Raw genomic sequence first — 15,679 nt, 5'->3', positions numbered from 1 at the left:
TAGGAGGGTTCCCTTTTCTCCACACCCTCCCCAGCATTTGTTGTTTGTGGATTTTTTGATGATGGCCATTCTGACCAGTGTGAGGTGATAACTTCATTGTAGTTTTGATTTGCGTATCTCTAATAATTAGTGATGTTGAGCATCTTTTCATGTGCTTTTTGGCCATCTGCGTATCTTCTTTGGAGAAACGTCTATTTAGGTCTTCTGCCCTTTTTTTTTTTTTTTTTTTTGTGGTACGTGGGCCTCTCACTGCTGTGGCCTCTCCCGTTGCGGAGCACAGGCTCCGGACGCGCAGGCTCAGCGGCTATGGCTCACGGGCCCAGCCGCTCCGCGGCATGTGGGATCCTCCCGGACCGGGGCACGAACCCCTGTCCCCTGCATCGGCAGGTGAACTCTCAACCACTGCGCCACCAGGGAAGCCCCTTCTGCCCATTTTTTGATTGGGTTGTTTGTTTTTTTGATACTGAGCTGCATGAGCTGTTTGTTTACTTTGGAGATTAATCCCTTGTCGGTTGCTTCATTTGCAAATATTTTCTCCCATTCTGTGGGTTGTCTTTTCGTTTTGTTTATGGTTTCCTTTGCTGTGCAAAAGCTTTTAAGTTTCATTAGGTCCCATTTGTTTATTGTTGCTTTTATTTTCATTACTCTAGGAGGTGGATCGTAAAAAGATCTTGCTGCAATTTACACCAGAGGGCGTTTTGCCTATGTTTTCCTATAAGAGTTTTATAGTATCTGGTCTTACATTTAGGTCTTTACTCCATTTTGAGTTTATTTTTGTGTATGGTGTTAGAGAATGTTCTAATTTCATTCTTTTACATGTAGCTGTCCAGTTTTCCCAGCACCACTTATTGAAGAGACTGTCTTTTCTCCACTGTATATTCTTGCCTCCTTTGTCATAGATTACATGACCGTGGTGCATGGGTTTATCTCTGGACTTTCTGTCCTGTTCCATTGATCTATATCTGTTTTTGTGCCAGTACCATACTGTTTTGATTACTGTAGCTTTGTAATATAGTTTGAAGTCAGGGACCCTGATTCCTCCAGCTCTGTTTTTCTTTCTCAAGATTGCTTTGGCTATTCAAGGTCTTTTGTATTTCCTTACAAACTGTAAAGTTTTTTCTTCTAATTCTATGAAAAATGCTATTGGTAATTTGATGGGGATTGCATTGAATCTGTAGATTACTTTGGATAGTATTGTCATTTTGGCAATATTGATCTTCCAATCCAAGAGCATGGTATATCTCTCCATCTGTTTGTGTCATCTTTGATTTCTTTCATCAGTATCTTATAGTTTTCTGAGTACAGGTCTTTTGCCTCCTTAGGTAGGTTTATTCCTAGGTATTTTATCCTTTTGACGTGATAGTAGATGGGATTGTTTCCTTAATTTCTCCGTCTGATCTTCCACTGTCAGTGTATAGTAATGCAAGAGATTTCTGTGTATTAATTTTGTATCCTGCAACTTTACCAAATTCATTGATGAGCTCTAGTAGTTTTCTGGTAGCATCTTTAGGATTTTCTATGTATAGTATCATGTCATATGCAAACAATGACAATTCTACTTCTTCTTTTCCAATTTGGATTCATTTTATTTCATTTTCTTCTCTGATTGCTGTGGCTAGGACTTCCAAAACTATGTTGAAAAACTTCCAAAACTAAGTGGCAAGGTGGACATCCTTGTCTTGTTCCTGATTTTAGAGGAAATGCTTTCAGTTTTTCACCATTGAGAATAGTCATTCCTTTTCGACCTTGGAGAGGGAGCCAAGGGCATGTGTCTATAAGTGATGACCACTGGTAGAATGGTCAAGGAACAGCTTTAGGATTCAGGTTCTTTGGGAGAAAATAGGTTAGATGAGGGGCAGATGGCTTACAATTGTACTTTCGTCCCGAAGAAATAGGAGCTAATTGTAAATCAAGTATACCCATCTGCTCAGGCTGCCATAAAAAAAATACCATAGACTGGGTGGCTTAAACAACAGAAGTTTATTTTCTCACAGCTCTGGAGGCTGAGAAGTCCAAATCAAGGTGCTGGCTGATTTGGTTTATGGCAGGAGCTCTCTTCCTGGCCTATAGGTGGCCCCCTTTTCACTGTGTCCTCATATGGCAGAGGGAGAGAGAGAGAGAGCTCTCTTCTTATAAAGCCACAGTCCTATCAGATTAGGGCCTCACTATTCTGACCTCATTTAATTTTAATTACCTCCATGAAGGCCCTATTTCCAAATACAGTCACATTGCCACTTGGGGCTTCAACATATGAATCTTATGGCGGGGAAGGGGGGGGTCACAAATATTCAGTTCATAACCTCAAGTCTGATCAGAACTATCCTTTGATAAATATTCCTAAAACCAGCTGTTGACAAAGGCCAAGTATGTGAGGCACCAGGAGGGAATACCCCATCCCACAAATCAAAGGAGTCTGCACATCTGGTCTTGGGTTTAAGCTGGTGATGTGAAATCACATTTCAAATCTCACTCACCCAAACATAATATGAAAGCAGATAAGTAAAACAAGCAAACGAACAACACAAATAAAAACGGTAATTAAAAGAACGAGCTGGGCTTTCCTGGTGGCGCAGTGGTTGAGAGTCCGCCTGCCGATGCAGGGGATGCGGGTTCGTGCCCCGGCCCGGGGGGGTCCCACATGCTGCGGAGCGGCTGGGCCCGTGAGCCATGGCCACTGAGCCTGCGCGTCCGGAGCCTGTGCTCCGCAACGGGAGAGGCCACAACAGTGAGAGGCCCGCGTACCGCAAAAAAAAAAAAAAAAAGAACGAGCTGGTAGCCATGGCAAAAGGAAGGCGTGAGCCTGGTGTCACCCCCAACCTACTCCCTAGCTCTACCAGGCTCTGAAATAATCCTGAATAGGGTCTTACTAGCTACCATTTACTTTCCCAACTGGGAGAGGAGCAGCCCAGGGAAATTTCCACAAGCGCATGAAGCCAGCCATGAACACCTTTATTCTGCCTTACCCCAAAGAGACAGGAAAACAAGCTGTGATTCTCCATTTCAATATCTCTTGCTGGGAGGAAAATGGAAAAGGAAAGGCAGACCAATAACAAATTCCTGGATCTAATTACCTCTAGGGAAAAAAAAAACAATAGGAATGTCACCAAATAGAGGGCAAAAGGGAAAATAAATAAGGCAAGATCTTGGGGGTGAGCAGGAAGCAGAGGAGGAGGTGCTGGAAAGTCCCAGATGAAGCCCCCTTGAAAGAGGAGCCCCCTTCATTCCCTGAGGAGTCTATGTAGGGTTTGCATAGGGCTTATCACCTTCTGCTTTGGAGGCTGAGAGAGAAAACAGCAAAGAGAATAGTGAAGCCCAAGCTGACTTTTTTTGCTCTTAGAGCAAAAACGAGTTGCAGGGCTCACGTTGAATTGAAAAAAACTATCCAACCCCAAGGTAGCCCCCACTGTGACAGGCCTGGGCTGGGCATGCGACACACTTGCTGAGGAATGCAGCACAATGAATGTGGTTGATGCTGTGACCAGTTTACCCCTCCCAAAGGAAACGCTTCCACAGACAATGTGCGAAAGGAGTAGCTTGCTAGTGTATGTGTCACGTGCTCACCCTGTAGTAATGACCTTATTGACTTTTATGTAGTCTCCATAAGTTAAGAAAATTAACCCTCTCTCTGTCAAACACGTTGCAGATATCTTCTCCTGGATTGCCTTCTTTTGATTTTCTTTAAGATACATTAAATAAATTTTAGTATGCTTTCTTCTAAAATCTTTAGATATTGTTTTTTAAGTGACCTATATGGGAAAAGAATCTAAAAGAGGGTGAATATACGTTGCTGTGTGGTAGAAACCAACACAACATTTTTAAATCAACTATACTCCAATAAAATTTTTTTAAAACTCAAAAAAAATTCAATAAGAAAAAAATGAGCGATCAAATAGAAAAATTGGTAAAATATTAAAACAAATGACAGAAGAGAGGAAGGGAGGGAGGGAGGAAGGGAGGAAAGATATTAGGAAGAAGTTAGGAAGGAAGGAAGGAGGAATCTCAACACCCTGCATGTTAAGAGGTAATAATAAAAGAAAAATACACTGTAGAACAGTATTAGTGCTTTCTCCTCTGAGATTTATTAATCCAGCTAAGCCAGTCTTCTACTCCATTCAATTCTTTTCATTAAGGTTTATACGTAGCACGGACTCAATATATATGCTGGCTGTCTGGATGAATGAATGAATAATACCAAAGAGGAGGAAAAATGTGATAAATTCTTGAATGATACAGAGAAGTGATTCAGCTAAGTTTTTATGCTTAACTATCCTTGATTAAGAGACATCAAGAAGTAGATATTAAATTTGTTTCTCTAGGCCAAAAAATATTAATCAAGCGTTTATTATAGTCAATCATGACCTCTTTGATCCTCAAATGTTGCGAGGGAGATATCATTACCTCCATGTATGAGTGACAAAACTGAGACTCTGAATGTGAACGAGACCTATCCAAGATCGCACAAATAGAGATGCCAGAGCTTGGATTTGAAACCAGCTCTGCCCAACTCCAGAGAGCTACACTCCATCCCCTTTCACTAATGTTGAGCTTCCCACAAAGGTGGCCAGAAATGGACAGTCCTGAGGTTCAGTATCTGTCATGAGTAACAGAAAAGGGAGTTACAAAAAGCAAAACAAAAGCGTATTCAAAGGAGGGAAGGAATTTGTAGAGGCTGGACTTGTGGTTTGTTGTGTGTCATTTGTTGTAGAAAAGGCGGGTAGTAATCTTTGTTAAATGCTGTCTGGTTTATTTTGCCGCCCTTCACTTTGGATGAATCTTCCTAGGAGTAGTGTTTATCCTTTGCACCCTTACATATTATCACAAAACACCTGGATGTGAAACCTGGTTGCTACTGAAGCAGCTATGTAAATGGATAAGCCCATGCCATTACCAAAGATTGGAATTGGAAGTTAAATATATGTGACAAACGCCTTAAACTCTGACCAGGTTTCTTCCATTTTAGTACCATTGTGAAGGCAACAGAGTTTAGCCTGTTAAGGGACGTCTCATCTGTATACATCAACTTGGCATTTCTCAACATTTCATACAGATACCATTTGTTGCCCTGAAACCACAGTCCTTCTCGGATGGGGCTCCAACCCAGCCAAAAGTCAGACTGGAACTTGAACCCAGGATCCCTGACTAGGAGGGGACTCAAACGCATTGTCTTTTCATGGAAACCGCTCACCTGGTGTCAGGACTTACTGAAGCTCATGTTCCCTAGTCTCGAAGCAGAATGAGTGTATTAGCATAGGACACTTGTGAGAGATGTAAGCGGGCAGGCAAGGGAGTGCAGCCCTGAGAACAAAGAGGGCTACATCTTTATAATCAGAGGGAAGGTGGGGGAAGGCCACCTTCTCCCTCATTTTGGGGGAGATGTCAAGGTTTACATCATTAGTTCCTCCTTTGACCCTATGTGGTCTGACCGGGACTGTCATTGAGCTATTTTAATCATATGTATATTAGCAAAAGGGTGATGACATATACTAAAATATGGTAATTCATCTCAGGTTTCAGTATAATGTCCCCTTTCACCTAGTTTCTTTCCCCTTTCACTTATATTCCTGTCTTGACTACATGCAGAAATGCAACTCTTCAAGGACCATTTACTCCCTGACTTCATGTAACAAGATTCAGACCCCATATCTATTGTCTTGTATTTTTAACTATCAGGATTTGTGGCTTGAGTGTGCCTTGCACTTGAATGTGCTTGGTCTTCCTTCAAGGTAGTGTAGATTGTCGCTAGGTTACTAGATTCTTTTCTTGAGTGGTCATTAGCTTACAATAGTCTCCCGAACTCCCTTAAAATTCCCTCTGTCTTTAAACCCCTAGTGGGATTCTTCAACTAACTATTTAAGTATCCTACTCTATCCCTATCAGTTCTGTAGATGATTTTAGGTGATATCAAAATTAACATATTTATTATTTATTCACACGTATTTATTATCATGTGTGAAAAAATTAGGCACAAATTAAGCTCACGGTTTTATAGCTATGATTGCTATGGGACAAAATTAAGAAGCAATGTTAGGCCTGAGTCAATTAAAAACATTATTAAGCATTAGTTGTCACCACAGTAATGCTGCATAACAAACCATCTTCAATTTCAGAGGCTTGGAACAACAATCATCCATTCTTTTGTTCAGAGAGGATCAACCACATCTAGTCTGGGCCAGGAAGGATGTCAGGCTGTGAGTTGAGTTCAGGTCTTATCCTCCTTAGATCAGCTGTTCCCTAAAGCGTGCTCTTCTTGGGGCAAAAGGCAGGAGCACAAGAGGGCAAACCCCAACTGTACAAATGCATTTCAAACCTCTGTTTGACTCACTTTTGCTAATATTCCATTAGCCAAAGCAAACTCCGTGACCAAGCCCAATGTCAGGGAACAGTGACGTCAACTCCTGTAGGGGTGGAAGACAGGAAGTGAGCCTTTTGAAACAATTACCTAATCCATTACATTAATAATAGAGTCGGAACATAGATATGGCAAAAGTCAAGATGGTTCAAGAATGCTTGCTTTGGTTCAACACCACTTTAATTCAATACAATTGAATCCAGACAGGCCCTGCTTTCTATAGCTGTCATGATACCTATGCAACTACACATTCTGAGAAATAATTATTTGTAATTCTATTTGTTGCATGGAGTTTGTCAACACAAGATCTCAAAAGAAAAACTTGGAGAATCTTCTAACTTCTCTCCATGTTTATGTATTTTAAAATCTGGTTAATTGTATTCTATATGCATTTCAGTATCTTTTCTTTGTGACGAGACTTGCTTCATTTTATTATTTTTTATGTAATGCAACTAACCTACAAAAGGTTATCATAATCAAGGCTTTGAAGAGAACAGGTGAGGTTGGTAATTGAAAATGAAAATGGTACTGTCTGTCCCAGACTCGTTCTATTTCAGCATCTTTTATCTCCTGCTAGGAGCCCTGAAATGTACCTCATTTGTGTTCCAAGCAGCAGCAATCAAAATGAGGGAAGGACAGGCAAACTGAAATAAATAGGCTGTAGAGGCAATTTTTGTTTTGATCAGATTCTATTGTCTGTGTGAAATGGCATCATTTCTCTGGGGCACTCAGATGCATTGCCCAGCAGGGGAGAAACCGTTAGGATGATAACAGTTCCACACACATCAGAGTAATAAGTATCTGTCGTTCTTCTCTCCCTCTTTCCAAATACACCACACACACACACACACACACTTGCACATGCATACACATATACACATGCATATTCACATAAGCACGCCATTCCACACATACACAGTCATATATTCATACCACATGCGCATGTATCATGCACACTCATGATATTAAATGAACAATGTCTACCAGACATACCGTTAGGGTCTTCAAAAGCGGATCTAAGAGACCTCTGCTCAAGAACATGGCAATATATAGAGCTACAACTGTGATTTCTCTTTTCATCTCTGTCATGGATCTCAAAACCTGCCATTACATCTCATGCTAATCTGTGCCAATATGGTGGCATAACCTGAGATTTCTCAAACAATGTACTATATTTTAAAATAATGAGGTTGAAAAGACAAAACATAAGGCAAACAACTTAAATATTTACTGTCTGATTTGCCTTTTGGGTTTTGCTTTCTTCAACTTCTTTTTTCCTCTCTCGCCCAGCTCTTAAAAGTGTTTTGTATGCTCCTTCATTTTCATTGAGTATTATTATATTGACTAGCATCCTGTCTATTAGCTAGAAAGTTCTCTGAGATGTCAGAGAGGTATCTCCATAGTAATATCACCAGGGTTATTACCATTGAGAGTAATGACTTTGAAAGAGGTTTCCTGGAAGAATCAGCTACAGGTACCCTAGATCCCATCACAAACAATGACGCCAAGGAGAAAGTCAAAGAAGTAATGATTAAATCGTGTTAGGTCAATTAACTTTCCTTCCACAGTAATCATCTTATGAAATATAACAATTATGTTGTATTTTAATAAGTTCTGATGGTGTCCAAGGAGTTAGAACATTTTATAGTTATTTTTATAGTGAAAAGGCCGAGGCTTTTAAATACTATGAGATTTGGTAAAAGTCATTGAAGAAATTAAGTGACCAGCCAGGATATTCTCTTTTATGACATGTCTGTGTCTTGCCCATTTTCTGTTGGGTTCCTTGTCTTTTCTATGTTATATTGTTTTCTTTATGTATTAGTACAAGAGTCCTTTGTAAGTGAGATACATATTATATATATGTGTGTTTGTGTGTATATATACATATATATATATATATATGTACCCACACATAAATGGCGAATATCTTCTACTCTGGTTTACTTTGCACTCTCGTAATGGTGTGTTTTGATAAAATAATGATGCTAATTTAAATGTTTCCCATATTATTAGTCTTTTGCCTAATGGTCAGTGCTTTGTAACTGTGTAAGAAATTTTTGCCTCACGATATAAAGGTCTTTTTCCATGTTACCTTTCAAATTTAGTTCTATAATCTACCTGGAATTTATATTTTCATATAGTAAAAATCCTTCAGTGTAGGTCTACTGTTCTTCCCCCTGAACAAATTCTATTTTTCCCTGAAAATTTTTTATTTCAAATTGGAAGTTTGAAAGAAGATTTTGCTAGGTATGAAATTTTACGTTAGTGATATTCTCTTTAAGTGCTTTGAAGATATCATTATATTGTCTCTGGATTCCATGATTTTTATTGAGATGTCATCTATAATTCCTATTGTTGCTATTTTGAAGTTAATGGGTCTTTACTCCTAAATATATATTTTTTCTTTAACCTTGATTTTCTGCAAGTTTACACTGATTGGCCTGAATAAGATTTGCTTTGCATTAATTTTGCTTGGGTATCATATACTCTTAAAGCAGTGGCTTGATATTTTCCATTCAGTTTGGGAAATTATCAGCCATTATCTTTTAAAATATTGCTTTTGCCCCATTACACATAGGATACACCCTATCTCATATGTCTGCTAATTCTTTTCATCTGTATTTTATTCTTTATATTTTATAACTTAGCTTTCAGTTTGTAAATTCCTTCTTCAGCTGTGTCTAATTGCCACCAAATCCACCTATTGAATTCTAAAATTCGTTATATAATTTTCAGTTCTAGAATTTACATCTGACTTTTTTTATTTAGCGTCTAGTCCAGTTAACTTCTTTGCCATGAGAATTCTCCCTCTTGTCACCCAATTCTTAAACACATTAACCATATTTTAAAGTTGTATCTACAAATAGATCTCTAACATGTCTCTATATATTGTCTTATTGTCTTGGTTTTCAGTGATCCATTCTTGTTCCTCAGGAATGACCGGTAATTTTTTATTGAATGCTAGACACTATGTGTGAAAAATTGTAGAGATAACTTGAGCCTCTGGGTGGCCTTATCTTCTTCCAGAGAGGATTTATTTTTGTTTCTGAAAGGCTGGTAGGATTGAGTAGAGCACTGAAATCGAATCACAGATTAAATTGACTAAAAGTAGGCCTTCAATTTTTTTTAAGAACTGGTCTATTTCAAGTTCATTGACCCCCAAGTATAACCCACAGAAAACTCAAGGTACTTATCAGTGCACCTCTTCTTTGGTGAGCCCTGACCTATAAGTTTTTCCTCTCTCCCCCCAAATCTCATTAAAAAACATCTGAAGGCTCTGTTAAACTTCTTTGTATGTGGAATGTCAGGTTCACCATTTTTCACCTCCTCCAGCTTCTGCTGCATTAATGGCTCTCTAGTGCCTTAATTTCCTCAAATAATCTGTTCAATGTTTCTAGCTGTTCTTGGTGGGAGTGTTATTCTACAGTATGATAGTCTACTTTAGGCAGAAATCCCTTTCTCTAGTTGTGGTGTGCAGGCTTCTCATTGCACTGGCTTCTCTTGTTGTGGAGCAAGGGCTCTAGGCGTGCGGGCTTCAGTAGTGGCTTGCGGACTCTAGAGCGCAGGCTCAGTAGTTGTGGCACACGGGCTTAGTTGCTCCGTGGCATGTGGGATCTCCCTGGACCAGGGCTTGAACCTGTGTCCCCTGCATTAGCAGGCAGCTTCTTAAACACTGCACCCCCAGAGAAGCCCTCTCAGTGTAATTTTAACTTGCATTTTTTTTCGTTAGTAGCAAAGTGAATCACATTTTCACACAACTACAGGCCATTCTTATTTTTTAATTAACTTCCTGTTAGATTTCTTGCTCAATTTTCTATCCAACTGTCAATCTTGTTTATGTTTAGAAGTACTTTATATATCAAAGATATTAACCCTTTGTCTATGATAAAAGGTATAAGTAATTTTCCTCAACTGGTAATATTTCTTTTTTTAAACATTTCTTATGGTAGCTTTTCCACCCGTAAGTTTGTGTTTATATAAAGTCAAATAGTTCCATTTTTTCTAACTACTTCTGTTTTGAGGCATACTAGCAAAGACTTCCTGCTCCCAAGCTTAGAAAACTCCATCAGTAGTTTCTTCTGTAATTGTGTCTGTAAGGAACGTGTTGATGAGCAATTGGAAAATGGTCTATTTTCTAGAATTGACAGAGTGACAAAAGATATGACATGGTTAAGTCCAGCTGGAAGTTTCAAGTTTTGTTTTCGTTTTCCCATCCTCATCCTCAGGAACTAGTGAAAAGAACTCATGGGCACAGTCACTTTCATGTTGTCCTTGTAGGACTTGGGTATCCACGAGTCATGTTTCCTTATGTTATCCCCTTCCTGACTTTTCTCATCCACTCTCATGTCATCAACAATATAACATTATTCTACATGGACATCTCCCAAATTCCCACATGTCTAATTCTCAGTTTTCTTCCTCAGCATTAGATGCAAAACTTGTTTGGCATCTCCACTTAAATGACCCTCTTCACCTCCCTTCACTTTGTTTGTTTTATATATTCTCAAGTACTGACCTTCCATCCACCCAGGCTCAAAGATTAGTCACCTTACTTCTTGATTCTCAGCTTCAGTAAATCATTACCAAGAGTACAAGTTAAAGGTATCTTTCTTTGAAGAGATTATACACTGGATCTTTCCTAGCCTTGCTTCATCCTAACAGAAAGGTCAAATTGAACCTACTCTGGACTCAATAGGTATTCATGTAATGAAACTGAATTTAATCTTTTGTTTAAGTTATGGACTCGTCTAGTACTTTCTATTTGTATTTTCAAATGCCCTGGCTCTTCAAGCTGTGAAAACATAATAGATATTTAACTAAGAAGAGATTATTGTCCTTTTGACTACCTGTAAATTTTCTCACAATAAGAAATATGGATGTTAACTAGATTATAGTGATCATTTTTTCTATATGTACAAATATCGGATCAAGAAAAACAAACAAACAGTCTCCTTACAATTACATTTAGGCATGTTATATAGCTTCAGCCACAGCAAGTGATGACAAGCCTTATGAAACTGTAATGGAGAACAATTACAACAGAAATTAACTGAAGATGGGATTCTGAACGATCCAAAATGGCAGCGTCTGAGGTCTTCTAGGGGAGCAACTGAGCCATTCATTTGTGTTTAAACTTCACTGCCAGGAGAATGAATCTTTCAGCTTTCAGGCATGCCTGAGGCAAAATAGGTTTTCTTTTTTCATTCTCTTCAAAGTTTAAGCTACATAAACTCACAAATTTCCCCAAATTCAAATTGTGGGTTGTTCTGATTAAACCAAGTTTTGCCGCTTTCATGCTACCAGCTTTCTAATTTGAGACATTGTGCATGTATGTATGTGATTATCTCCCAAATTAGAGAGAATTTAGAATATGACAGCACTAAAGTATTCAAGCAACTCAAGCTCCTTTAAGCTTTTCTGCAAAAGAAGTTCAATCCCAGGAGTATTTTTAAACTTAAGAGGGCAATGGAGGGTGACAGAACAATTGGCAGTCAGGCTGTTCTAATTCTCTATTAATCAAGGACTATCTTCTTTTTCAGCTCAAGGCGAGGACACACCTAGAGTTCCTGTGAAAAGTGAAGGCTCTGGTGACACAGAAAATTCTACAAGTCCTGATGGTAAGTTTCTGAGCTATTTGAGTCACACAAACTACAAATCTGGCACATTTTCTCTGTGTAATCTAGGATTAAGGGAGCTGTCTATTCTATGAGTCAACATATTCAGTTTGAACAAGGTAAAGTTCGAAAACCATTTTCTACTGGGAACTAACAAAATTGGCAGCCTTTTGAAAAAAACAGCATGTACCGCAGTTTAATCTTACTTCCCAATACCAAGGAAACAGTGGGTAATTCCAAGGCTAAACTGAAGTCTAGCTGGTGAACCTTATGGAAACACTCAGCAAACACTCAGCATTCAGAGGAGCCCTGGCTTGAGTTTGGGCTAAGGTCATTCTTGGACCTTCATCACTTCACCTCACTGTATCACACATCAGATGGCTTGGCCAAAAACACAGTGAGTGAGTCTTTAGAAGTACTTTATAAATAAATTTACAAAAACCTTTTTTTAGTCACATCTTACTTTGAAGGCATCTAGAAATTGTGAGCCTCGGGAATATTATAGCCTCGCCCCTGCACAATAATACTGGAAACCTTTGAAATATCATCATTTAGAAAAACAACTATTTGAGCACACATGATTTCTAAATATTTAATTCCACTTGCCCACAGAGCTCAAGAGAACCAGAATTATTGTTCAGTGATCAACTGTTTATATATATATTGTTGTTTGGGTTATTTTAGCCAGGAAAACAAAGCCAGTTACTTAGAGTTGATAATGACCTTGGGAAAATTTCAGCCACTGGTAGAAGTTACTTGGTGGTTTTAAATGGTTTCCTATACCATGCCTTCCACCCTGCTACAAGGCTTGCCCTCACCTAATTGCCTCCCTTAATTATAAGCCCTTCTGTACCAACTGATTTTTTTAATTAAGTATTTTTTTAATTTTTTAAAAAAATTTATACAATTTTTTAAAGGTCCCTTTCCATTTACAGTTACTACAAAATATTGGCTATATTCCCCATGTTCTACAATACATCTTTAAGCCTATCATACAACCAAAAAAACTGATTTTTTTTTTTAACCCCTGGGCATGCTTTATCTAGGGGAATAATATTGTCAAACCCCGGATTCATTCCATTAAAAGCCACCCCATGTTGGTGATGCTCAGTTGAATGAAACCTTCCCCAGCCTTGTTGTGACACTATAGGCACGATTCTAAACTAGTTCTCTGCTAAGCATGTTCCAAAGAATACGAGGTCCATGCAATGCTCAATGAATAAAAGGGAGATAAATGTGGGAAATCTTGGAGATTTGCCATGCACATTACAGGCTCTCAGCTGTAAAGAAACTTCGTAACATCATTTAACAAACAAACATTGCTTTTCCCAAACTTATTTGATCATGAAATGCTTTTCATACTAACAAACACTTATTGGGTTTTGGAACTAGGGACCCTTGGGTTGGAGGAAGGAACAGAAAAGGAACACTCACCCATGTTTTTGTAGACCAGGATAGAAAGTGCATACGTTATTCTTTTTTTAGAGGTACACTTCCTGTAACTGGCCAGTTTATACCTGGGGTAAAGAATGGGCTCACACATCATTAGAAACCAAGGCTAGTTTGCAGGAGGAACAAAGAGACCTCCTTGAGAGAGAGTTGGGTGGGCTGCCATCCAATGTCATCCCCTCTTTCAAGTCTCTTTGGAATGTGAGATCCAGCACCTGCCACTGTTTTTCTTGAACATGAAAACTTGATTAAAGTAAAAGAGATTTCGGGCTTTCCTGGTGGCGCAGTGGTTGAGAGTCTGCCTGCTGATGCAGGGGACACGGGTCCGTGCCCCAGTCCGGGAAAATCCCACATGCCGCGGAGCGGCTGGGCCCGTGAGCCATGGCCGCTGAGCCTGCGCGTCTGGAGCCTGTGCTCCGCAACGGGAGAGGCCACAACAGTGAGAGGCCCGCGTACCGCAAAAAAAAAAAAAAAAAAAAAAAAAAGTAAAATAGATTTGGATTGTTGCTTTTGTTCCAACAAATGAAGACTATCCAAATGAGAACAAACAGAGGTTACTTATTCAGAGCTACCAAAGCATGGGTGTCACGATGCCATTATCGCTTGTGTTTGGCCAGCTCAAAGGCAGCGGGGGAAGTGGGGAACTTCTAACAAGAGGGAAGACTTCAGGCATCCTTGATCGGAGGTTGCTGGTAAGGGGAAGCCGAACTTGGGCTAACTAGAAGTGGCTGATTGGTTTGGGAACATATTTGGCTTTCCCTGGCTGGTCCTGTGTTGGGAGCATGGAGTGAAATACAGGAAAGCTGGCAGTCACTGACCAAGTCCTGAGCATTCTGAGCTACTTGCTACAAAGGTTTGAAGTCAGAATTCTATTGTTATGTTTGGCCTAGCCATTGTTCATCTGTATAAGTCTTGCAGTTTATAATATGGGCTTTGATGCTTTAAAAATACCAATCTAATTAAACCTCCTGACCCTTGAAAATTTCCAGTGTCTGCTATGCCTGCTCTGGGCTCCTTCTGGACAATGGTATTAATTAATTATGTGTGCTATTTGTATGCAAATGCTTACATAGAACACACGGTAGAGTAAAAGCACACGTCTTATCATTGCTGTGCGATCTGGTTAGATGTTTTGCTTTTCTATTTCATGGTGTCCACTGCCAGTGCACCCACTGGCAAGTTTACAGTGTCAGTTTTAAATTTCAAAATTGAAGACCTGGGGCTTCCCTGGTGGCGCAGTGGTTGGGAGTCCGCCTGCCGATGCAGGGGACACGGGTTCGTGCCCCGGTCCGGGAGGATCCCACATGCCGCGGAGCGGCTGGGCCCGTGAGCCATGGCCGCTGAGCCTGCGCGTCCGGAGCCTGTGCTCCGCAGCAGGAGAGGCCACAGCAGTGAGAGGCCCGCGTACTGCAAAAAAAAAAAAAAAATTGAAGACCTGGCAAACCAAGCAGGCCTACTGGCATTGCTGTTTTAGAGGGAGCTGCTTACCTCTCTGCACGTCGATGATCTGGTTTGCTTTGTTTCCTCTTTATTTTCATAGACATCTATTAAGGCCTTTGAATTTACCTAAGGATGGTAATAAATACACACAAAATATCAACCCAAAAATCTGGTATGAAATGACAACTCAGCTCCTACAGTTTAGTAAAGAAGCAACTCTGCCCTCCCCATTCCCCCACCAGTAAAAATCTATAATAGAGTGGCCCCCAAATCTTGAATGAATGAAAACAAACTGAAAGAAGTATAAGATAGGAAATCAGGAATGTAACAATTCACAGGCCATTTTAATATGTTCAAGAGATTTCTTTAACCTTTTTGTTTTCCTTTCTGGTTCCAGTTGAAATGAATAATCAGGCTGACAGTGTAAATGACCCAACAGAGAGTCAGCAAGAAGATTAATAGGTAAGTTGCCTCTGTTACAAGATTTTCAATTGATTAAATGGGCCAGCCACAGAAACTGTTTGTAAGAGGCATGTTGGATTCCCCTCAGTTATATCCAGTCCCATGGATAGAACTTTTAAACGTTTAAAAATTTAGCTTCAGACTAAACTTTTAAAATATTTATACCAAATAACATATTGTAAGAAACTTACCATCTTTAAAGGAAAAAGATAAGCTACAGCATATCCAGATTATGCAATACCCTGGTTTTCTGAGCTTTGATGACAAGAAAAAAAATTTTCCACGCATCTCACCTCCTGGCTTCCTGGAGTGATCAAATTATTTCAGCAACCCCAAGCTGATTCTGAAGCATTGCTTTTCCAGA

At 39.6% G+C, this 15,679-nt stretch overlaps 1 protein-coding gene across 1 annotated transcript in view; it reads left to right on the top strand.

Annotated features, from left to right (window-relative positions):
• The window catches only part of MACROD2 (mono-ADP ribosylhydrolase 2), a 1,967,591-nt gene extending 1,952,279 nt beyond the window's left edge, over positions 1–15,312 (top strand). Inside the window, exons 16-17 of the mRNA XM_065893095.1 lie at positions 11,890–11,967; positions 15,251–15,312. Coding sequence (XP_065749167.1) covers positions 11,890–11,967; positions 15,251–15,312 — 140 coding nt within the window. The remainder of the gene's footprint in view (positions 1–11,889; positions 11,968–15,250) is intronic.
• Positions 15,313–15,679: the final 367 nt, after the last annotated feature.

This window comes from Phocoena phocoena, chromosome 15 (genome assembly GCF_963924675.1).
Source record: "Phocoena phocoena chromosome 15, mPhoPho1.1, whole genome shotgun sequence".
In the NCBI taxonomy this organism is placed as follows: domain Eukaryota; kingdom Metazoa; phylum Chordata; class Mammalia; order Artiodactyla; family Phocoenidae; genus Phocoena; species Phocoena phocoena.
Note: the sequence above shows the minus strand (reverse complement) of the source record. Positions and strands in the feature narration are given on the sequence as shown.